The sequence below is a fragment of the Dendrobates tinctorius genome, unplaced genomic scaffold, assembly GCF_039654945.1.
Source record: "Dendrobates tinctorius isolate UK_male_01 unplaced genomic scaffold, ASM3965494v1 ptg000216l, whole genome shotgun sequence".
Taxonomy (NCBI): Eukaryota; Metazoa; Chordata; class Amphibia; order Anura; family Dendrobatidae; genus Dendrobates; species Dendrobates tinctorius.
The window spans coordinates 1,595,814-1,621,246 of NW_027361883.1; the positions used below are offsets into that span (position 1 = coordinate 1,595,814).

The 25,433-nt window shown below is 44.5% G+C and overlaps 1 protein-coding gene across 1 annotated transcript in view; it reads right to left on the minus strand.

Moving 5' to 3' along the window:
- Positions 1-580: 580 nt before the first annotated feature.
- LOC141058887 (microtubule-associated serine/threonine-protein kinase 3-like) overlaps positions 581-25,433 on the minus strand; it is a 48,485-nt gene continuing 23,632 nt past the window's right edge. The window contains exons 2-10 of the mRNA XM_073555092.1: positions 4,511-4,596; positions 3,398-3,606; positions 2,854-2,992; positions 2,630-2,762; positions 2,273-2,438; positions 2,058-2,156; positions 1,323-1,436; positions 1,061-1,173; positions 581-607 (exon numbers count right to left, since the gene is read on the minus strand). Coding sequence (XP_073411193.1) covers positions 581-607; positions 1,061-1,173; positions 1,323-1,436; positions 2,058-2,156; positions 2,273-2,438; positions 2,630-2,762; positions 2,854-2,992; positions 3,398-3,606; positions 4,511-4,596 — 1,086 coding nt within the window. The remainder of the gene's footprint in view (positions 608-1,060; positions 1,174-1,322; positions 1,437-2,057; positions 2,157-2,272; positions 2,439-2,629; positions 2,763-2,853; positions 2,993-3,397; positions 3,607-4,510; positions 4,597-25,433) is intronic.

A 25,433-nucleotide genomic window follows, 5' to 3' on the forward strand; every position in this document is an offset into this window, starting at 1 on the left:
TTGTAGATTTTCTTTCCTCCTGAGCAGGAAATTCTGATCATAAAGTAAAAAAAAGCCTCAGTAATGACATATCCTAATGGGATCTGCTTAGTCTCCTGTATATAGTAGGATTGTTCTAGTCCTGTCTCCTATAGTCCTGATAATCTGGTATTATATCATACTAGGGCAGAATAAGTCCTATATAATGTACATAATCCCATCTGAGGGGCAATAGATGTGTCGCTGATATAGAGCAGTAAGCGTCCTGTGTGCCGCCATGTGGTGCATCACTGATGAGCGATATTCTATTGTAGGAGATGATGTCTCCTTATGATGATGGAGGTTATTGGACGCTGCAACGCATCTCACAGAATCCATGAAAAAGCTCCTGTGCAAAATCAGTGAAATAGAGATACAATATGGGCCCATGGACAACATAATTGTGATCCATGAATCATGAATAACATAGGAGACCTATTACAGAAAAACCATGTGGAAATATTTGAGCCTTGAAGTCAACATTCAGATTGTTGGTGTTGCAGACATGGACATACCTGATAGTGGGGACGAGGATGGTAATATGCTAATAGCGTCGTCTCTATCAGTTATTGGGGAAGAATCTTTCTGCCTGTTTGGAAGAAGAAAAACACATGAATCACAAGGAAACACAGTATAAAAGGGGTTGTCTCACTATAAGAACACTGACTATAAGGCCTAATAGGACATATGACTGCCATAGTGGGGAAGGTGTAATGCTCAAAACTAACTTTTATAGAGTGGAGTGGAAAACAACTACCAAGGATGCTGCATGTGATATTATGGTATTTCTGTCCTATATTTGGTGTTGTGCACATATATCAGCCTGAAGTTCCCAGTAATGACCATATAATCTACTCACATTTCGGAGCTGTCAGTGTTGGATGTTGGGGTACACTCTGGAGGGGACTTGGAATCCTCATCGTTCATCATTCCGTTAGTGGTGGTATAGAGCTACGTGCGGAAGCAACAAGATATGAAATCATTTTGTTTACTTTTAAGGGTCTTTTTATGTATATTTTGGATTTATTAATCACATACTTACTTTAGAAAGCCTTTCAGATGATGATGTAAAATTTTGAAAGTCAAACCACTTATTGTCCTCACTTGTACCCTTCTCATCCTCTGGGACCAGATGTTTCATCATATTATAATGGTCTATAAGACATAGACAATGAAGTGTTATTAGAGGTTGTCAGTATAACACAGTCACCAATTATCATTAATATTAGTGGGAGCCGATTATCACATAATATGGAAGATGAGACAAGCAGACACTATGTCTAGATGACGTCTTTTCTACTTACTGATAAAAAATAAATCTGATGCAAGCTGAGGAACATACACCGGCTTTTGAATTAGAAGGTTATCAAAGTCTAAATCTCTAAGGAATGCATGACCCTTGATCTCAAATGCGCCTCCTGGATAAAGAAAAACAAAAGTGATAGGGACATTGTCAGAGACAGCTCCATACCAACAAATTAAGGGAAGCGCTTAATCGAGTGGGCTGGGACCATCTCATGGTAACTGCATATACATTAAATGGGAGAATACTTGGGAATACAGAACAGGAGAAGGACTTGGATATTCTGGTTACAAGTAAGCTGAGCAGCAATACTCAATGTCAAGCAACAGCCGCAAAAGCAAAGATTTTAGGATGTATAAAAAGAGAGATAAAATCCAGCGATCCCTATACACTACACACTATAACAGCTTTTAAAAAAAAGCTGGAAGATTTCCTCAATGCACATAAGATTATAAGTTATAGGTAATTTAGTGACAAAATGAATAATTGGTGGAGAAAGGGAGAACTTGATGGACCGAGGTCTTTTTTCAGCCTTTGTAACTATGTAACTATATCTGAACAGTTTATCTTAATCTGAATTAATTACGTAACCGAGCAGACATGTAGGAAATAGATTGAAAATCTTAGCAATGAGAACTATAAATGGAGAAGCTGATGGAGAAGTAATGATCCTCATGGACATGAGTGATATGTCCTCGGTGTAACAAAGGAATATTGATATCATTGTATATGTTACCTGTCCCAAGTCTATCCACAGGATTTTTTCTGAGCAGCTGAGTGATGAGGTCCTGAGCATCAGGTGGAATAGTTTCATTACTATCCCAAATTATATCTCCTGTTATATAGAAAATTGCAGAACATAAAACCTCTTTACTGGACAGTAAGATAAAGCAAAAGACGTAACTAAACCAAGATGACCAGTGTAAGCCATGATCAGATTATTGTACTTACCATTGATCACATTTTCATACATCTCAGGACAGGAATTTCCATTAAATGGTCTATATCCCATGAGAAGCTCATATAATATGATGCCCATTGCCCACCAGTCCACAGGTCTTCCATAGCCTTTCATCAGGATGACCTCAGGGGCTATGTACCCCGGAGTGCCACAGAACTAGAAACCAACAGAAGAGTGAGATGAGAATCGATGAAACAATTATTATGATAAGTTCTTCACATAAAAACAGAAATACAGAAGATAAAATATCAGTGAAAAAGTTCTCTAGAAATGAAGACCGTAGGGAAGAGACAATAGGGTTATGAGATTTATGCAGAACAAGCTAAGTTCCTGTAGGTAATGCCAACCTCATGGTCCTGGAACTCTCTGGAGATGTCCTCTGCTGATGGCTTGTAGGTGTTGGTGTTTGGCATCATGACTCCAAGTTTTGAAAGTCCAAAGTCGGTAACTTTAATATGTCCAGCAGATGTTATCAGGAGGCTGTGAAAGAGAAGATGGTTGTAGCTTCATAGACCGTGAGATAATAAAGGATAACTTTCCTCTTTTTCTCATAGTACAGGTATTGACTTACTTCTCCGGCTTCAGGTCTCTGTGCACCACACCGTAACTATGCAGGTATTCCACAGCAAGGACCGCCTCTGCAAAGTACAAGCGGGCCATCGGGACAGAGAAAGGACCCCTGGTGTTTAGAAGGGTCCTACAGTCTCCACCTATAGAAGAAAGGAAATATGGCCGGTGAGGGGTTTATACAGCAGATCACCATGATGTGTGATGAGAAGTGAGCGGAGACATTGGGGCAGGAGACAATATATGACGATATAATATACTGTATACTGCACAATGAATTAGTCTGAGGTCATGATGAAATGTCATCTATGTAACTAATAACATAAAGTGATGTCACATCTCGCCTACAGCTGGAGATACTGACGCTCTCAGTGCGGACATACAGGGAGATGACACAGATCAATGACTTTCTGGGCATCTTGGTAATAGATAACCTATAGTAAATGCCGTGTGGGATGTAACCGTCCACGGGGACAATCCTAATGATATGGGAGGTGATAAGATGTCAGCAGGTATGGGAAGAATATAATGCAATGTACGTGTCCTACCTCCTACATACTCCATGACCATACACAGGTAAGATGTAGTAGGGAAGGAGCAGAGCATGGAGACCACAAAGGGACAATCTGCGAAGGTGAGGATGTCTCTCTCGATAAAGGCCGCTTTCACATGTTCTGGAGTATTCAGGTTCCGCTTGGCCATTTCCTTCATAGCGAAGATCTGTTGTGATTCTTTATGGCGCACTAAGAAGACGGACCTGGAGAGAAGGAGAAGCCATGGTTTATAATGATGCCTTATTAACAGTCTGTATATACAAGTCATTATATGATCTTTTAGTAATGTTTGATGCCAGCAGTCCGGCCATCACTAGAAATCCACATCTAGAAATACATAAAAGAGCTCTGCATAGATCACCTACTGGAGGTCTGCACAACGCCACGTCTGCCGGACCCTCACCCAGGTCACATTATAGATGAGAGAATCTACTGAAATTCATCTTGGGCAGATTCGCTATAACCGACCAGTGCGTACGATTCAGTCCAAATATAAATCGGTCTAAATTGAAAATGTTCCAATTGCCGTAGCCCAAGGTAGAATAAATGGAGGGAGGGGAAGAGGTTAAAATATAATTTAACGCATTACACCCCCTTGTCCTTGTCCCTCCCCGTCCATCACTGCAGTCCTCCGTCCTCTGTGCCAGTCTTTGGTTGTCCTCACTTCTGCTGCTGAGGCCGGTGATCAGACTCACATGGTCATGGTGGAGGGTGGGGGTGCTGATGTCATTGGCGTCAGTTTCGTGTCACCCCTCACGTGACCGTGTGCAGCCAATCACTATTATCAGCTCCATAATGGGGCCCCGAAAAACCTGAAGATCAGTGCGGAGGACGGGAAAGCGGTGGTGGAGGCGGCAGCATAAGAACAGATGAGGTCTCGGACCGGTGGGTGTAATGTATTATATCCGCCCTTTCCTTACAGACTGATTGGTTACAGATCTGGTCGCTCAGCTGTATATAACTGAGATGTAGAGTGACATTGAGATGCGGACAGTGATGTGGACTCTGATCGCTTCCCTATGATAACACTGAATGGCAGAGCACAGGGGCAGAAGCATTGTTATGGGGAACCCTGTGAAATGAGGATTATGGGAACAGAAATCTCACCCAAAAGCTCCACTGCCGATCCGTTTAGATGTCTCATAGTCGCTGATCCGCGGCTCTCCTGCCGGGATCAATGATCTGATCAAGTCCTAAAAAAGAATAAGAAATAATACTAAGATACAGAAGCTGCAGGAAAACATCTCAGGATGTAAAAAATACAAATACAAATGCACCAATCAGGAAGGACTAAACCAACATTTACAGATGCACCAATTGTAACTCTACAAATCACGCGCCATCATGAGAACTTTTCTCAGAAAATTCTCTCCCTTATGTGGATTAAGATGAGTTAATATTGAAAAATCTCCCGTTCGGTGTCAGATTTTATGTTATGCACCGTGATATCCCAGAGCTGCATTATCCCCGCTCTTTCCACCGTGGATACAGACTTCCCCTCACTGAGTTGTGACTACATCAGCAGAATACAGACTGTCCTCACAGAGGAGGGAGCAGCACAGACAGGCGGCCATAAAACCTCCTGTGCCTGCCGGGGACTGACAGGGAGGCCTGTAAGACCTAACACCAGATCTTCTGATCTCTGGTGATCTGGAGAAGATCAAAAAATAAGGCTGTGTGATAGAGAAGATGATGGCTCCTTACCGGGCGTTCCGACGAGCAGGCCGGACCTTCTAGGACACACAGGACTTTTTCGGCCAGATCTTTAATAAAAGCCAAATCTTCAATTTGAGATCTTTTTTCAGCCTATAAAGAAGAAAAGAAACAAAAAGGAAAAATCTGAGATGAGAAAAGACACAATGGAGGCGGCCATTATATTCGTCATCTGCTCCTCTCTGCGGATACAATGACTCCATATCTGGGGACTCGTCGTGTTTTATATTGGAGGAAAGAAGAAGCTTCTCTCCCACCATTATTATCTATGATTACGGAGAAGTTTTGTGCGGAGCGTCCGCCATTTACCTGGTGTAGTAATGTCCTGATGTTGTGACGTAAATCCGTCAGATAGTCTGACGTTAGTTGGTCTAGTTGGTGTTTGGTCAGGCAATCCATTACTAGCTGCACCACCAGCTGGTGAGTGAAGCTGAGGACGCCATCGGATGGTGGAAGCACAATGTCAGGGTGATGGGTGGTAAGAATCTCCCACAGTGCTTGTACCTGAAAATTCTGCAAAAGTAATTCAGCCATAGTGAAAAATTGCAAATGCTCTCAGTCACTATAGAACCAAAAATGGCAGCGGTGACCCTGTGTACATTCTAGAAGTAGGGACAGAGCTGTGAGGTCATAATAGCCGAGAATCACCAGTGATCTCATAATGGCCGAGCACCACCAGTGATCACATAATGGCCGAGCACCACCAGTGATCACATAATGGCCGAGCATCACCAGTGATCTCATAATGGCCGAGCATCACCAGTGATCTCATAATGGCCGAGCACCACCAGTGATCTCATAATGGCCGAGCACCACCAGTGATCTCATAATGGCCGAGCACCACCAGTGATGTCATCATGGAATCTTGTGATGGAATGTTCAAGGATCGGCTCTGCACAAATACAGTGGGGAAAATAAGTGTTTGATACACTGACAATTTTGCAAGTTTTCCCACCCGCAAAGGATGGAGAGATCTGTAATTTTTATCATAGGTGCAGTTCAACTGGGAGAGACAGAATCTAAAAATAAAAATCAAAAAATCACATATGATTTTTAAATAACTAAATTGAATTTTATTGCATGAAATAAGTACGTGATCATCGACCAACCAGCAAGAATTCTGGCTCTCCCAGACCTGTTAGTTTTTCTTTAACCCCTTATTGACAGATCCAATTTTTACAATTCTGACCACTGTCAATTTATGAGGTTATAGCTTTGGAACGCTTTAACATATCCCACTGATTCTGAGATTCTATTTTTGTGACACATTGTACTTCATGTCAGTGGTAAAATTTGCTCGAAGTAACTTGCGTTTTTTATGAAAAAAAACGAAAATTTGGCAAATTTTTTTAAAATTTTGCAATTTTCAAACTTTTAACTTTTGTACACTTAAATCAGAGAGATATGTCCCACAAAATAGTTAATGTATAACATTTCCCACATTTCTACTTTACATCAGCACAATTTTTGAAACAAATTTTTTTGTTAGGACATTATAAGGGTTAAAAGTTGACCAGCGATTTCTTACTTTTCCAACAAAACGTACAAAAACATTTTTTAGGGACCACCTCACATTTGAAGTGAGTTTGGGAGTCAAAATAACAGAAAATACCCTAAAGTGACACCAATCTAAAAACTGCACCCTTCAGGGTGCATAAAACCACATTCAAGAAGTTTATTAACCCTTCAGGTGCTTCACAAGAACTAAAGCAACGTGGAAGGAAAATATGAACATTTTACTTTTATCACAAAAAATTACTTTGGAACCAATTTTTTTTATTTTCACAAGGGTAACAAGAGAAAATGGATCTCAAAATTTGTTGTGTAATTTCTCCTGAGTACGCCAATACCCCATATGTGGGGAAAAGCCACTGTTTGGGTGCAGGGCAGGGCTCAGAACGGAAGGAGCACCGTTTGACTTTTTGAACACAAAATTGGCTGTAATCAATGATGGCACCATGTCACGTTTGGAGACCCCTCTGATGTACCCCAACCCTAAACCCAACACACCCCTACCCTTATGCCAACCCTAACCATAACCCTAAACACAACCCTAACCTAAACACAACCCTAACCCTAATCACAAACGTAACTCTAATCACAACCCTAACCCTAACCCTAGCCCCAACCCTAACCCTAGTCCGAACCTTAACTTTAGTCCAAAACCTAACCCTAACTTTAGCCACAACCCTAAGCCTAACTTCAGCCCTAACTTTAACCCAACTCACTTTAGCCCAGCTCTAACCCTAATGGGAAACTGGGGGGATGCAGGAGGGTCCAGGGACACTGGGAAGTTCCGGGGTGGAATCAAGGACCCTATTTTTTTCTCCTCTTATGTGCGATCACCTCAGATGAGAGAGAAATTAAATGGAAAATCTGACTTTTTTTCTGCGGTCGCCATTATACTGTTAATAACGGCGATCGCAACACCGAGGTCGGTAAAACCTGACCCGAATCATGTTCTCTGTGGTCTCAGCTACCCCAGGTAACTGAAACCACAGAGAAATTCTGACTTTGGGGGGCGCTATACCCTTATTCCTTCGCAACGGCGCTGTGGTTTAAGTACCCTTAATTGCCGCAGTTAAAAGGCGTATCGGCGGTTGTTAAGGCGTTAAGAAGCCCTCCTACTCTGCACTCATTACCTGTATTAATTGCTCCTGTTTGAATTTAACTGTATAAAATACATCTGTCTACACAATCAATCACATTCCATCCTCTCCACCATGGCAAAGACCAAAGAGCTGTCTAGGGACACCAGGGTCAAAATTGTAGACCTGCACAAGGCTGGACTAGGCTACAGGACAATAGGAAGCCATAATGATCATGCCACATGTATGCAACATACAAATCAAGAAGTGCTTATATTCAATGCAAAATAAAATAGAGCACTTTATTTTTGAATATTTAAAGCAATACATAAAAGAGAAAACATTAACGACATAAAAAGGTGCCTCAAACCAACAAACACACAGAGGGCAGTTGCAGCAAATTACTAGTAGTTGTAAAACAAATGACTATATATAAATCCTAATTGTTCCCGTGTTCAGCCGTCGTGCATAAAGAGAGATTTTAAATATATATAATCGGGTAAACATGCCGCACTATAATATCCTGATATCTGCCCAGAAGCCAACTGTTGCCAGTCACCAATGGAATCAGGTGAGGGTGAACAATCCCCAATCACCAATCCTTGTGGCCTGGGAATGATAAACTCTGCTAGACACAGTGTTTCCTGGTGTGATATGAGATATAACAAATGTATAATGCATGCCGTCTATGTAGAGAGACCCTGCTGTGGGAAAGTTCCCATCAGAGGGTAACTACTCGTAGAGGTGACATCACAAAATGCCATGCGTAGCAAGTGGGTCACCCTCCCAGGGCTGTGGGGTACTCTGTACTGGGCCGGTGTCAGCGGGATGTGTCACGGCGGCGGTGACCCGGTCCATGGCCCTGGGCACCCAAGTAATGGGGGAAATTCGTATTGTAGCTGGTTTGAATGAATAGTTCGTGACACCACCTGTGGTGTTCGGTAAGTGAGGTGTTAAGCCGACGCTGCTTGCAGATCCTCTGGGACTGGTGGTGTGTGGCAGCCAAGAGGGTGAAGCTCCCCACAGGTGGAGCTGTAGCCCCAGGGCAGTGTAGGTGTAATGGATGAGGAGAAGCGCAGGCAGTCTAGGAGCTGGTACCCAGATGTAGTGGTGCTGAGGATGTAGGCGCGATAATGAATGGAGGACACCGGGGCTTGCCTCCGGGCCGTGTCCTCCGGGTCAGAGACTCAGTCAACCTCCAGGCAAGATGGTAGGCTCCCCTCCAACACCCTGCCAACATGTACCTTTCTGAACGTCTCCTCTATAGCGCCTAAAAGTATGAAGATCTCCTAGTACTGAGTTACACTGGAGTTCTTCTCATCAGATATTCCCAAGAACTCTACTTGTATGACAGACAGCTGTAGCCTGCTTCGGGGACTCCCTTCTCCTAAGTCCCAGCTCTCTATCCAAATGCTGTTGTGCCCCAAGTCTTAGATGGGAGTAGTGCATTTACAGCCAACTACTCCACCGGTGTCTGCTGCAGAACCATAAGTGTCCATACAACCTCGGGGACCGGGCCCCGGCCTTGCGCTTAGAACCTATAGGCAGGGTGCTTCCTTCCAACCCACGTCCTCTCTGTTCTATTCTCCTTCGTTCCGTACTATTCTCTCTTTCTTATGGATGCTTAGGTTACAGATCAGTGTCCTTCTTCTTTCCTTCCTTTCCTGTGCCAGCTGGCTCAGGTCACTGAGGCAGCTGCAGCACTCCTTCCTCCATCCTTTCTTCCAGGGATCCCCACTCCTCTCCGAGTGGCTTCCTTCTCCTCCTTTCCTAGGGGAATTGTTGTGAGTTCATTTTCTGGTCCACCAGTTGTGAGTTCTCCTTCCAGGCTCCCTCTGGTGGTAACAGGAGGTAGTGAGGCTGATTTAATCAGTAGAGATCTGCCACCTGATAATGAGGATGACGATTGGACCTCAGGAATCTCAGACTGGATTTAAGACAGCCGACACCTTATTCTGGTGCTGGTGATTCCTTCTGGCTTGTCAGGTCTTGGTTTTCAGCTCTGTTCCAGTCATCTAACGCTAAGTTTTTCTGCTAATTTTCACACTTGATTTTGTTGGTCTATTCAGTTTTTTTGTGTGGTCAGCCAGCCCCGGCAGGGGCTGCGCTAAATTTCCACTCTTATTTATCTGTATTTGCCAATTTGCTTTTTGTCCCTTATTAGATTGGCCTCTTTTTGCTCTGTCTCAGAATATTTCAGAGTGCTGATATAGTGGGTTAAGTCTAGTGACTTCAGGGTTAATTTTGCTATCAGAAGTGTTGGACTTTATTTTTGTAGGGTGTCTTTCCTTTCCTATCCTTTCTAGTTAGTTTGGGCCCCATCGTTTGCTCAGCCTATTTTCCTGCCTGTGTTTGTGCTTTCATCTTGTTTCACCGTCAATACATGTGTGGAGGCTGTCTTTCCTTTGGGGTTTGCTCTGGGGCAGTTAGTTTTCCCCTTTTCTTGCTTCAGGCTTATTTAGTCCTCCAGCTGTGACGAAGCGTCTAGGATTATCGTAGGTACGCTCCACGGCTGCTGCTAGTTGTGTGGTTAGGATCAGGGATCTGAAATCTGCATAGTTACCAACCTCTCTGGTTTTCTGTGACTTAGCTTATTTTGTTTTTTTTCTCCTCGGTGACCCATTCATAACAGAATCACCAGCCATACCTCAGATTCTAGGGTACTCAAAAGCAGGAGAAAGTTGTTAAAAAAAGAAAAGTGTCAGAATTTTTTTTTTTTTTATATTTTTTTCCTCTTTTTCTCTGGGGCCGTAGGAGGATTTTTTTTTCCCTAATGGAGATTAAGCAATTGTCTGATCGTGTGGAGCAACTTGCTGCTGAAGTGCAGGGAATTTCCACCTACCTCATTCAGTCACATGCTGCTGAACCTAAGATCCCTACTCCTGATGTGTTTTCTGGGGATCGGTCTAAATTTCTGAATTTTTTAGAATAATTGTAAATTATTTCTGGCCTTGAAGCCTAACTCATCGGGGATCGGGGAACTCTGTGCAGCAGGTTAAAATTGTCATCTCCTTGCTGCACGGCGATCCCCAGGATTGGGCTTTTTCTCTGACACCTGAAAATCCTATTCTGACTAATGTGGATGCATTTTTTCAGGCCTTGGAGTTGTTGTATGATGAACCTAATGCTGTTGATCAAGCTGAGAGAACCCTGTTGGCATTAAACCAGGGTCAGGATTCTGCAGAGTTATACTGTCAAAGATTCCGAAAGTGGGCGGTCCTTACTACATGGAATGATAGTGCATTGGCAGCTCTCTTTCGGAAGGGTTTATCAGAGACCGTAAAAGATGTTATGGTGGGATTTCCTGTTCCCTCTGGTCTGGATGATTCTATGTCATTAGCCATTCAAGTTGATCGGCGTTTACATGAACGTAAAACTACACGAGAGGCGCTGCCACCTTTTGAACAAACGTCTGAACCTATGCAATGTGATGGGGTTTTGTCTAGGGCGCAACGTCAGGAGTTTAGAAGGCGTAATAAGCTGTGTTTTTTCTGTGGAGACGCCTCTCATACTATTTCTGTCTGCCCTAAATGAGAGAAACGTTTTGCACACACATTTGCTGTGGACAGTATACAACCTAAGTTTCTTTTGGCAATTACTCTGATCTGCTCCTTATCCACGTTTTCCACGAAGGCTTTTGTGAATTCAGGAGCAGCGTTGAATCTGATGGATTTGGACTTTGCTAAACGTTGTGGTTTTTCCGTGACGCCTCTGCGGACGCCTATTCCTTTGTGGGGTATTGATGCTACTCCTTTGGCGGAGAATAAACCTCAGTTTTGGACCCAGGTGACAATGCGAGTTGCCCCAGACCACCAAGAAAATTGTAAATTTTTGGTGCTGCATAATTGGCATGATACTATTGTTCTGGGTTTTCCTTGGTTGCAAACTCATAATCCAGTTTTGGATTGGAAGTCTGGGTCTGTGGTGAGTTGGGGTTATCAGTGTGTTCTTAGGGATGCTCCTGTTTTCTCCACCTCTCCTCAGTCTCATGATATTCCTGATTATTTGGCTGATTTTTCTGATGTATTTAGTGAGAGCAAGTCTGCGTCTTTGCCTCCTCATAGGAGTTATGACTGTACAATTGAGTTGATGCCTGGGTGTAAATTTCCCAAGGGTCGGCTTTTCAACTTATCAGTACCCGAACATGATGCTATGCGATCCTATATTAAGGAGTTATTGGAGAAGGGTCATATTAGACCATCCTCGTCACCTTTAGGTGCTGTTTTTTTTTTTGTGGCCAAGAAAGATGGTTCATTAAGACCGTGTATTGATTATCGTTCCCTTAACAAGATGACGGTTAAATATCAGTACCTGTTACCTCTGATGTCTGATTTATTCTCCAGAGTTAAGAGTGCCTGCTGGTTTACTAAGCTTGACCTCAGGGGGGCATATAATCTTATTCTCATCAAGCACGGGGATGAATGGAAGACGGCGTTTAATACTCCGGAGGGACATTTTGAGTACCTGGTGATGCCTTTTGGGCTACTAATGCCCCTTCTGTCTTCCTGTCCTTTATGAATGATATTTTCCTTGACTTTGTGGATAAGTTTTTGATCATCTATCTGGATGATATTTTCATCTTTTCTAGTGATTGGGATTCTCATGTGGAACACGTCCGGACTGTGTTCCGAATTTTGAGGGAGAATTCCCTGTTTGATAAGGGATCGAAATGCCTCTTTGGTGTACAGAGGATTTCATTTTTGGGATTTATCTTGTCTCCATCGACTATTGAAATGGACCCGGCCAAGGTACAGGCCATTTATGATTGGGTTCAGCCTACTTCTTTGAAGGCCCTTCAGAGTTTTTGGGTTTTGATAATTTCTATCGTAAATTTATAGGTAATTTTTCTGGTATTGCCAAACTACGGACTGATCCGACCAAGAAGGGCGCTGATGTGCTGAATTGGTCTCCTGAGGCTGTCTCAGCATTTCAGGAGCTTAAGCAGAGATTTACTTCAGCTCCAGTTTTACGGCAACCTGATGTCTCACTTCCATTTCAGGTGGAGGTAGATGCTTCTGAGATTTGTGCAGGAGCTGTTTTGTCCCAAAAAGACCCTGTGACTTCTAAGATGAATCCCTGTGCCTTCTTTTCTCGAAAGTTCTCCCCATCTGAACGCAACTATGACGTGGGGAATCGGGAATTGTTGGCCATGAAATGGGCATTTGAGGAGTGGAGACATTGGTTGGAGGGAGCTAGACATCAAGTTGTGGTCCTCACCAATCACAAGAATTTGATTTATCTGGAGTCGGCCAAACGCTTGAATCCTAGACAGGCTAGATGGGCCTTGTTTTTCACGCGTTTTAATTTTGTGGTCTCTTTTCTTCCGGGCACTAAGAATGTTAAGGCAGACGCCCTTTCTTGGAGTTTCTTTGCCGATTCTCTTAATGTGACCGAGCCTACTACCATCCTAGATGAGGGGGTAGTTCTTTCTGCCATTTTGCCCGATTTGAGACACGCCCTGGAGGAATTTCAGGAGGATAAACCTGAGCGTTGCCCTATGGGAAAATTGTATGTTCCTGACCAGTGGAGAAAGAGAGTAATGTCTGAAATTCATTGCTCCGCATTGGCTGGTCATCCAGGTATTTTTGGTAGCAGAGATTTGGTGAGTCGGTCTTTTTGGTGGCCTGCGTTATCTCGTGACGTCAGGAATTTTGTACAGTCCTGTGGGACTTGTTCTCGGTCTAAACCCTGTTCTCATTCTAGTGGGTTGCTGATGCCCCTGCCGGTGCCCAAGAGACCATGGACCCATATCTAAATGGATTTTATTTCTGATCTTCCTGTGTCTCAGAGAATGACTGTTATCTGGGTGATTTGTGATAGATTTTCGAAGATGGTCCATCTTGTACCACTCCCAAAGTTGCCATCTTCCGGTGAGTTGGTGCCATTGTTTTTACAACAGGTGGTTCGGTTACATGGGATTCCTGAGAACATTGTGTCCGACAGAGGAGTCCAGTTTGTTTCCAGATTCTGGAAAGCCTTTTGTTCCAATCTGGGAATTCAGTTATCCGTCTCCTCCGCGTTTCATCCCCAGACCAATGGACAGACTGAGAGAACAAACCAGACCTTGGAGTCTTATTTGAGATGTTTTATATCTGCTGATCAGGATGATTGGGTCTCATTTTTGCCCTTGGCCGAATTCGCACTGAACTGTAGAGCTAGTTCTGCCACTTTGATGTCACTCTTTTTCTGTAATTTTGAGTTTCATAATCGATTCTCTTCAGGGCAAGTGGAATCTTCGTCCTGCCCTGGTGTGGACACTATGGTTGAGAGAATGCAGCAGATATGAGACCAAGTGGTGGATAAGTTGTCACTCTCTCAGGAAAAGGCCCAGCGATTTTCTAACTGGCATAGGACCATTGTTCCCCGGTTTAAAGTGGGTGATATGGTTTGGTTGTCGTCTAAGAATATGCCTATGAAGGTTGCATCTCCAAAATTTAAGCCAATATTTATTGGACCTTATAAGATTTTGGAGATTCTTAATCCTGTTTCGTTTCGATTGGCTCTTACAGTTACGTTCAAGATCCATAACGTATTTCACAAATCTCTGTGGAAGAGGAATGTTGAGCCAGTGGTTCCTATGGCAGCACCTCCTGACCCTGTGTTGGTTGAAGGCAATGTGGAATATGAGGTAGAGAAAATATTGGATTCTCGTTTGGTTAGACGGAGACTCCAGTATTTGGTCAAATGGAAGGGTTATGGCCAGGAAGATAATTCTTGGGTCTCTGCCTCTGATATTCATGCCAATAGATTGGTTCGTGCTTTTCACCGGGCCCATCCTGATCGGCCGGGTGGCGTGGATGAGGGTTTGGTGACCCCTCCTCAAGGGGGGGTACTGTTGTGAGTTCATTTTCTGGTCCACCAGTTGTGAGTTCTCCTTCCAGGCTCCCTCTGGTGGTAACAGGAGGTAGTGAGGCTGATTTAATCAGTAGAGACCTGCCACCTGATAATGAGGATGACGATTGGACCTCAGGAATCTCAGACTGGATTTATGACAGCCGGCGCCTTATTCTGGTGCTGGTGATTCCTTCTGGCTTGTCAGGTCTTGGTTTTCAGCTCTGTTCCAGTCATCTAAAGCTAAGTTTTTCTGCTAGTTTTCACACTTGATTTTGTTCGTCTATTCAGTTTTTTGTGTGGTCAGCCAGCCCCGGCTGGGGCTGCGCTAAATTTCCACTCTTATTTATCTGTATTTGCCAATTTGCTTTTTGTCCCTTATTAGATTGGCCTCTTTTTGCTCTGTCTCAGAATATTTCAGAGTGCTGATATAGTGGGTTAAGTCTAGTGACTTCAGGGTTAATTTTGCTATCAGAAGTGTTGGACTTTATTTTTGTAGGATTTTTTGCAGATTGCAGACAGTGTCTTTCCTTTCCTATCCTTTCTAGTTAGTTTGGGCCCCATCGTTTGCTCAGCCTATTTTCCTGCCTGTGTTTGTGCTTTCATCTTGTTTCACCGTCAATACATGTGTGGGGGCTGTCTTTCCTTTGGGGTCTGCTCCGGGGCAGTTAGTTTTCCCCTTTTCTTGCTTCAGGCTTATTTAGTCCTCCGGCTGTGACGAAGCGTCTAGGACCATCGTAGGTACGCTCCACGGCTGCTGCTAGTTGTGTGGTTAGGATCAGGGACCTGCAATCTGCATAGCTACCAACCTCTCTGGTTTTCTGTGACTTAGCTTGTTTTGTTTTTTTCTCCTCGGTGACCCATTCATAACAGGGACTGCTCTCGCAGACTGCCCCCGCAGACTGACCTCTGCAGACTGACCTGCAATTCTAAACCTTCCCAGTCTTTTATGTATTCTAACTCCACCCACCTCCCAGCACGTCCAGTGTTCCAAGCAGGGAACCACCAAAGGTGCTCTGCTACTCTCTAAGTACAGAGCCGCTTGCTGGTGTTGGAGCGTGGAAAGGAGTTCCCACCTTACCTGGATGATGGGGCACTACACCTTAGGAGAAGGTGCAGTATCTCTGTGGCGACTGAGCCTCAGGGGCGCCACATACCCCCCGTTAAACACAGCACATCCGCGGGCTGCAAGGTAAACAAAATTGACAGTACAGGAACATACAATAATTTTATAATGCTAAATAAACATTTCTTATACTAAACTTCCCAATATGAGAGGCACTATCCTTAAATGTTGCAAACAATTCTTAATTATCTATCTAGAATTCTAAGTTCCAAAAGTGCAAAATCTTTTAATACTATGTGTAATTCAAAGTGCTATCATCTGTTACTCACTATCACTTCAGTACTCTGCATCTGCACATTTCTTACTCATCTCTAGTGCACATTCTCTACTCTTCTCTTTTACTCTGAGTGACAATCATCATTTGCATTTCCAACTCTTTATTCAAATCTCTCATTTCTTCCTCAAAGCATTCCTAATTCTATATAAAAGCTATCATAAGACACATTAACAAATACTTCACAATCAAACATTCAAAAATTCTTGTAAGTGCTGAACACTGATCCCAGCCGGGATTTCTTGCAGTGTCCCTTGAGGTAGACATCATCTTCGCAAAGTGTCCTTATGTAAAATACCTTATCTTCGAAAAGTGTCTTTATATAAAACCAAGAGAGGGCACCTAAAGAGGTGCAACTCTTTACAATTAAGTTTGTGATGCACTCCAAGTTCATGATCATGGAAGTTCAGATTAGAAGACGCTGCCAATAAAACAGGGCAACACACAAAACTAAACCATGATGCAAACAAAAAAAGGCACAACGGTGCAAAATACCCTCCTGGGTAACGAGAGTTATTAATGCTGGTCTCCTCTTGGGGTTCTGGAAGCGGTACTGGAACTGCTACCAGATGTGGTACTGGGAATGTCCTCACCCTGTTGCTGGTTGCTAGCTGTAGGATACTGGAGCTGTGGCAAAGGGAACCCATGATGCATCTCAATGCCCATCAACTGTTCCTCCTCAATAGGTGGTTCCTCTGTTCTAGTACGAGGCCTAGCACCGAGGGATGCCTCAGCTTGCCGGCGCTGATAGGCGACCACATGGGGACTCGGCAGCCAAGGGATCCCGAGATCACTGTCCCAAAGCGACCTGGACTCCTCTATTCCCCGAAGGTGTCGAAATGTACGCGCCTGTTCCAGCCGTACCCTTCTCAGTAGGGACCTCCTCCACCTTCCCATCTCCGACTCACTAGCGCCCCCAGCTGACTCTTCCAACTGCCCCATTTCGAGTTGCCGCAAACCAGCCTCCGACAACGTAAATTCAGAGGGTAACCCATTAGGGGGGCCGGGGTATATACCTGGTACCTCCTGCTGGTGTGGTCTCCGCTCCGGTGCAGGCCTGGTGGCAGTGGGTGCTGCTCGGTGTGTCACCGGGGACTGCGGTGGAACTAATGGCGGTTCCGGTTCCACAGGGGTCTCTGTAGGGACCTGCGCAGCCGCATCAGGTCCGGACGGGGGCCTCTCCTCCTCCGCTTCAGCTCCCTGTGCTGTGTATAACTCCTCGGGAAGTAGTGGCAGCGAGGGATCAAGGTACGCTGCCGATGGTATGGCAGCGGTTGCAGGCTCCGCAGGGTCTGCCTGGAAGAGGTCCGGTGCAGCAGCGGCGGGTACCGGTGTTGCAGGTACCGCAGGTGTAGGCCCCTCCTGGACGCGCTGCAGATTCAATGTCCATAGCGCTTCCTGCCTCAGTTGCAGGCGGCGTGTCAGCTGGGCAATCTCGTCCTCCAGCTGCCGGCGGTTCATCTCAGATGCTGGGTTGGAGCCTTCAGCCATGGCGCCGGGGAGATCCGACTCAACCTCCACGCGCACTCCAGGCCTCCTTCCTTCTCTCTCCAAAATGGTGTTCTGGCGTTCTTCTTCCTGTCTTGGCCCCTTTCGCACCACTGGCTTCTTCTGCCCCTCCTTCCGGGGGCGGTGTCTTCTTCCAGCGCCTCCATACCAAGCCAGTATACGAACCCCTCGGGGGGTGGGCCATGTTGCTGTCACATAGTAATTCAGGCAGGGGAGGCCCAAGACTCTTCGCGGTCTTTTCCTAGGACCTCCCATCTCTTCACGCCCTTCTTCTCCGCGCCAGCGGCCATTTCTAATGTCCATTTTACAGTCTATCAAATTGGGTCTTCTACACATTTTCAAAAGTTCTAAGTCCAACAAATCTCAGGCACACAGAACCCGATGGCATCGGGTCTCGTCATCCTGTTCGATGGTATCGGGTCTCGTCATCCTGTTCGTGACGCCAAATTGGGTCACCCTCCCAGGGACGTAGGGTACTCGGTACCGGGCCGGTATCAGTGGGATGTGTCACAGCAGCAGTGACCCGGTCCGTGGCCCTGGGCGCCCAAATCAATGACGGTTGCAGTTTGTAGTGTAATAGTTCGTGACGCCACCCGTGGTATTCGGCAAGAGGGATGTTAGGCCGATGCTGCATGCAGATCCTCTGGGGCTGGTGGTGTGTTGCAGCATAGATGGTGTAGCTCCCCACAGGTGAAGCTATAGCCCCAGGGCAGTGTAGTATTAATCGATGAGGGGAGGCACAGGCGGTGTAGGAGCTGGTACCCAGATGTAGTGGTGCTGAGGGTGTAGGCGCGATAATGAATGGAGGACACCAGGGTCTGTAATTCCAAAGCTTTACTCACAGTCAGTAGGGCACACAGGTGCCTGCCTCCGTGCTGTATCCTCCGGGTCAGGGACTCAATCAACCCCCAGGCAAGATGGAAGGCTCCTCTCCAACACTCCGCCAACATGTACCTTTCTGAACGTCTCCTCTATTGTGCCTTTAAGTGTGAAGATCTCCTAACACTAAGTTACGCTGGAGTTCCTCCTTACAGATGTTCCTGTGTTCTCTACTCGTATGGCAGACAGCTGTAGCCTGCTTCGGGGACTCCCTTCTCCTGAGTCCCGGCTCTCTATACAGATGCTGTTGTGCCCCAAGTCTTAGATGGGAGTAGTGCATTTACAGCCAACTACTCCACCGGAGTCTGCTGCAGAACCATAAGTTTCCATACAACCTCGGGGACCGGGCCCCGGCCTTGCGCTGAGAACCTATAAGCAGGGTTCCTCTTCCAACCCACTTCTCCTCTCTGTTCTCTACGCCTTCGTTCCGTACTTGACTCTCTTTCTTATGGAAACTTAGGTTACAGTTCTACGTCCTTCTCCTTTCTCTCCTTTCCCGTACCAGCTGTCTCAGGTCACTGAGGCAGCTGTAGCACTCCTTCCTCCATCCCTTCTTCCAGGGATCCCCATTCCTCTCCGAGTGGATTCCTTCTCCTCCTTTCATAGGGGACTGCTCTCGCAGACTGCCCCCGGAGACTGACCTCTGCAGACTGACCTGTAATTCTAAACCTTCCCAGTCTTTTATGTATTCTAACTCCACCCACCTCCCAGCATGTCCAGTGTTCCAAGCAGGGAACCACCAAAGGTGCTCTGCTACTCTCTAAGTACAGAGCCGCTTGTGGCTGTGCAGAACTACCCTGTGTCATAGAATCATAGAATCATAGAATCATAGAATCGTAGAGTTGGAAGGGACCTCCTGGGCCATCTGGTCCAACCCCCTGCTCAAAGCAGGATTCGCTAAATCATCCCAGTCAGATGTCTGTCCAGCCTCTGTTTGAAGACTTGTGTGTGGGGTGCGGGTGTTGGAGCATGGAAAGGAGTTCCCACCTTACCTGGATGATGGGGCACTACACCTTAGGAGAAGGTGCAGTACCTCTGTGGCGACTGAGCCTTAGGGGCGCCACAAGGACGACATAGAGGCAGAGCAGGGAGATGATTGATTCTCCCTCTCTGCCGCAGATACATTTAAGTGTAAATCCGGGTGGGCCCCCTCACAGTGCGGGCCCCCCAGTAGCTACGCTACTGGATACTGCTATATATAAGTGTAACTGAATTTTATACTATTAGGATTTGTACTGTGTTTTTATGATACCTGATGAAGGATATACACTGTATCCGAAATGCCTTGTATCTCCTCTTTTTTAACCTATCAAATAAAAAAATATGAAATATCATCTTTGGATGTGAGTCCTGGGAAGCGCTGCCATTCATGGGCTGGATGTGCCTTTCTTGATTTAAACATATCGTTTGGCATTGTTGCCAAAAAGTTTGATTTTGGTTTCATCTGACCAGAGCACCTTCTTCCACATGTTTGGTGTGTCTCCCAGGTGGCTTGTTGCAAACTTTAAACGACAATTTTTATGGATATCTTTGAGAAATGGCTTTCTTCTTGTCACGCTCCCATAAAGACCAGATTTGTGCAGTGTATGACTGATTGTTGTCCTATGGACAGACTGTCCCACCTCAGCTGTAGATCTCTGCAGTTTATCCAGAGTGATCATGGGCCTCTTGGCTGCATCTCTGATCAGTCTTCTCCTTGTTTGAGATGAAAGTTTTGAGGGACGGCCGGATCTTGGTAGATTTGCAGTGGTATGATACTCCTTCCATTTCATTATGATCGCTTGCACAGTGCTCCTTGGGATGTTTAAAGTTTTGGAAATCATTTTGTATCCAAATCCGACTTTTAACTTCTCCACAACAGTATCACGGACCTGCCTGTTTTGTTCCTTGGTCTTCATGATGCTCTCTGTGCTTCAAACAGAACCCTGAGATGATTACAGAGCAGGTGCATTTATACGGAGACTTGATTACACACAGGTGGATTATATTTATCATTATTAGTCATTTAGGACAACATTGGATCATTCAGAGATCCGCAATGAGCTTCTGAAGTGAGTTTGCTGCACTGAAAGTAAAGGGGACGAATAATATTGCACGCCCCACTTTTCAGTTTTTGAATTTCCACCAAAATTTAAAATAAGCAATAAATTCCGTTCACCTTCACAATTGTGTCCCACTTGTTGTTGATTCTTCACCAAAAATTTACATTTGGTATCTTTATGTTTGAAGCATGATATGTGGGAAAAGGTTGAAAAGCTCCAGGGAGCCGAATACTTTCGAAAGGCACTGTAGTCTAGAGTTTTTAGATGTGCAAATAAGTATAATAAATGATGATATTATTGCTAAAGTTTTTAAAAAATCAATAGCTTCTCACATGCTCCTACATTATAATTGTCATGCTCCAAACCAGGGTTTGAGCCCAGTTTTCCCTTTTTCCCGGTCTGACCATAAAGGGGTTACCTTTCCTCGACTTAGTCTGAATTCAGATCTGCTATTTATCGCTGCTTCCTGCGATGTCGGTCACGGTCTGTATACACACTGCGGATTCTGCTGCAGATCCGCAGCAGTTTTGGCCCAGAACCAGTGCGCTGAGTGGATTTGCCGTGACTTGCATACCAATGATGCCTTTAATAGAAGCCCTGGGTCATCATCCCATCAGCCAGAGCCATCCCGTCAGCCTGGGGTCAGAACCAGAGCGCTGAGTGGAACGGTCCTAACTTCCATACCGGGGATTCTTTTAAGAGAGGCCTGGGGTCAGAACCAGAGCGCTGAGTGGATTTGTCCTGACTTCCATTCCAATGATCCCTTTAATAGAAGCCTGGGGTCAGAATCAGAGCATTGAGGGATTTGCCCTAACTTCCATACAGGAGATCCCTTTAAGAGAGGCCTGGGGTCAGAACCAAAGCGCTGGATGCATTTGCCCTGACTTTCATACCAGAGAGCCCTTTAAGAAAGGCCTGGGGTCAGTACCAAAGAGTGGATTTGCCCTAACTTCCATACCAATGATCCCTTTAAGAGACCCTGATGTCAGAACCACAGAGCAGAGTGGAACAGTTCTAACTTCCATACCAGGGATCCCTTTAAGAGAGGCCTGGGGTCAAAACCAAAGCCCTGGATGGATTTGCTTTGATTTCCATACCAATGATCTCTTTAAGAGGGAATATGTGCCTATGGGATGGAGGATGTGTGGCAGACAATGGCTGGGAGCTTATGTTCCCGGGGATGCTAGATTTCTCCCACCATGTCAGTTTCTGCTGAGGTGTTGTCAAGTGGGAAAACATGCTCATAGCAACCAATCACAGCTCAGCTACTTTTAACCAGCTCTGGTGAAATGAGAGATGCTTAGTGATTGGTTGCAAGGAAAACTGTTGCTCATAGAAACCAATCACAGCTCAGCTTCTTTTGAACAGCTCTATTAAAATGAAACATGCTTTGTGATTGGTTGGTGATACACACACACATTCACTTTTATATATAGAGATCTGTATTGTGTGACGTGGAGTGATAATGTTATCCGTAAGATCCATTGTTCTACATTCTCACATTTGTATGAAATGTCCGTGTGCTTTCAGATTTTTTTTTTGGATGGCACACGGACTCATAGAGTTTTATAAGTCAATTCGCACATAAATGAAAATCACGGATCTGAGAATGAGATCTGCGGGGGTTAGAGAATGTTCTATTCTGATCCGATTTTGAGGATCAGCATCGGATATGCTCAATGCATCTGTAAAAGCACGCAGCACACCGACACTGCACAAGGATACATGAATGTAGCCACATTATGTATAGCACAGTCCGCTAGTGGATGCAGACTGTTGAATGGTCACAGAGTCATTATTTGGTATTGAGGTCACGTGACCACATGTAGGCAATTTGCACACTTGCAATTATGTACCGACTGGCCATTTTTGGCTTTTCTCCATAGAAGTGAATTGAGAGAAGTTGGATGAATCTTGTCGGAGCAAGAACAGCTAGTATGCAAACCATAAACTGTATTCGGGCAGTCACTTGACCGCCTGCTCACACTGGCAATTTTTCCTTTGACATAGACATATCAGGGCTTGTTTTGTTTTGCAAGACAGGTTGTAGTTTTGAATGACACCATCCATTTTTCCATGGAGAATACTGAAAATAGGAAAAAAAAAATCTTAAAGAAATAGTGAAAAAAATGCAATTCCGTAATGGTTTATTGGGTTTTGGGTTTTGAGTATATGGCCAGGAGAAAATGAAATAGTAAGTGGGTGTGGATAGGGTTGTGTTTTAGGGCATCATCTTAAATTTTGCATCCTCATCATCTGTCCCGCTTTCTTTTCTTGGTCAGGCTCCTGGTTGTAGCAGAGCAGTACCTTGGAATAGCAGAGCTGAGACAGCAGGCAATCAGGAACATGGTTGTAGCAGACCTAAATGTATGGACAGCACTTTAGAAGAGTAGAGCTCAGTTAGCAGCAAGTACCATGAAGCATCAGAGAGAAGCAATAAAAGAGCTATGTTTGTAGTTTAGTGAGGAATGGAGTAGTCACGTGGTAACAGTGTGCACTAATTACCTGAATACTCAAGCAGCGAGCAGCAGCCTGAGCAGGCCTTAAGAAGCCTGGAGATATGACATCAGAGGTGAAAGCCAGATTATTATAGCAAGCTGCCATGCACAAGAGCACAGGGAGATGGCCGCAGCAGATGGAACATGCAGGGTCTGGTGCTGGAGCCAGGACAGATAGTAACAACATGATATATTCATTCAAGGCAAAATCTTCGCAAGTTTGTCTGTGGCTTCACACTGAAGATCCACCAACATGTGCACACACGATGATGGCTCTTCTGAAGGTCCAGTGATGTTTACATTCCTTACGTCGTTCCCGTGAGACAAACTTGTGGTTTATAGAGAACATGAAGAACGTCAAAGGCTCCATACTTCGTGAAGATCATTTCCATTTTCCACGTCTGGGAATCTGAGAACGTTTCTTCAGATGTTTTCGCAGAAAAAAAATCTCCTTCCTCCAACAAATCCTTTTAGAGTCATAGCTATTGTGATGAGATAAATTAATCACACGTATTATGGAAATGATGGCAGGCGAGGTGGGGCGGCTGTAAATAGACTGTGTTTATGGCAAGAAAGCCTCGGATCAGTGGGTCTTTTCATAGCTGAGAGACTTGTTGTGTCCGTGGACGCCATCATGGGAAGCACAGTTAATCCTGCACACACTGAATGCACTAGAATCAAAGTCTTACACGCTTATTGATATTGATCCCGGGGCTTACAAACACCAAAGACAACGAGACAATGTTATGTTCCTAACACATAATAAGAGGTGACAACTGCTCATGGGAAGATGGGTTTAACCCTTACAGTAAAATCAACTGATACTTTTCTTGATTATTTTTTTTTAAGTTCTTGATTGGAAAAGTAGAAATTTTGGTCATCTACATAACTGGAAAATTTCACCAGGTTATTAATATAAGGAGATCCTTTATTCATGACCCCAGCTTAACATCAAGAGTGTAGAGAGGTTGCGAAGAGTGTATCTTGTTCTGGAGGACCCAAATTCATGGGCTTTAATTAGTACAATTTTCTTTATCATAGTCATTATTCTTTTTTATAAAAAACAATATTTTTTCCATTGACTGGGGTGAATTACACTGTCATGACCTAGCGCAGGCTTGGACCCTTACCCAAAGCAAAAAGTGAAATGTTTTCAAAGTTCAAAGCTACTGTGATTGCCATCATCATAAAATTTAGCTAAAATGAGGCCTTTTGGTGCCTTGACTGGTGTGAATGTTTCCAGGTAGACCCAAGTCCATTTTTTGTTGGAGAGTGAAATTGACCCAGGCGTCAGACTCCGAGTCCACATTTACCATGTTAGACGCATAAAGCAACACACTGAGTTGATGGGATGGACAGTGGCATAAGGATGGTTGGTTTTCCTCAAGTCCTGGTCCCTGAGGCCATCATTTATTAAACGCGCAGTCAATCAGTTTTGGCATGGACCACAGAAGGAGAACATGTCCTCCCAGGGAAACTTGAGGCTTTGAAGTCCATGCTATTCATAGCAAATCAAATTTTGGGAAAAATTTTCTCGAAGCTGGTGAATTCGATGTTCAAAAGATTCGCTCATCTCTTGCTCCTACACATTTTATTTTGTTTAGAAGCAATGGATAAATCAGCCCTGGGGTTATATTCTGGTGTATACACGTACAAGTGGAACAAGCACATGATAGTCACGTATTATGGTGAAAGTTCTGATTTACACAGCGGAGCGGGGGTGAAACATGGTGATTACACACTTCCAGGTACTCCGCTTCCAGACTAGACGGGTCAAGTCATAGGATTGCAAAATAAGAACTTCATGTAATGAGGCAACATTAGAAGAAAAGATCCTGTAATTAATAAGACATAATATCCAGTTATACGTTCATCTGGGAAGCCGTTAATTAAGGAGACAATTCATTTGGCTGACCTCTTCACTCTACAGATCAGCCAGGTTCCTGGAAGTTCACTCATCGATGATTCCATCAACCCTTTACTTCCTCCTCCACCTGTGGTCACCAGTCTGTAGGAGTTGGCAGCATGTATTATTTAAAGGGGGTGTTTGGGTGAATAAAGATTGTCCTAGGTGTACTTAATAACATATTCTGATTATGAAAGATCCATTATTTTGCCTCCACTTCAAGCTTGGCTTCCATGTGGAGGACATCTTCTATTCCTCTCCATGATGGTAACACGCTTGGTGGAGACTGGTTCACTGCTTCATATCAATAGCTAAGCCAGTCCCCTTCTCTGTCTCAGCCAATGCATGTACAGCCAAGGGGGCTGGCTTAGTTATTGTAATCAGGCATTAAGCACAGAACTGGTTGAATGCCAACACAAGGAGGGGAGAGGAAGCGCTATATTGTAAGCCAAAAACAAGAAAACAAGTAAGAACTGGGCTTGCAAATGGGACCTTGGCTTGAGAGTGGGACATCGGTGGACCTTTTGTAATCAAAGGAGATTAATAAGTTGGTATTAATTGAATTTTTAAAATACATTTATACAATTTTTGTTACAATTTTTTATTCGCCCTGAAACTTCTAAACTCAGACAAACCGAAGCTAAAGACCTGAAGGAAAGCAAGA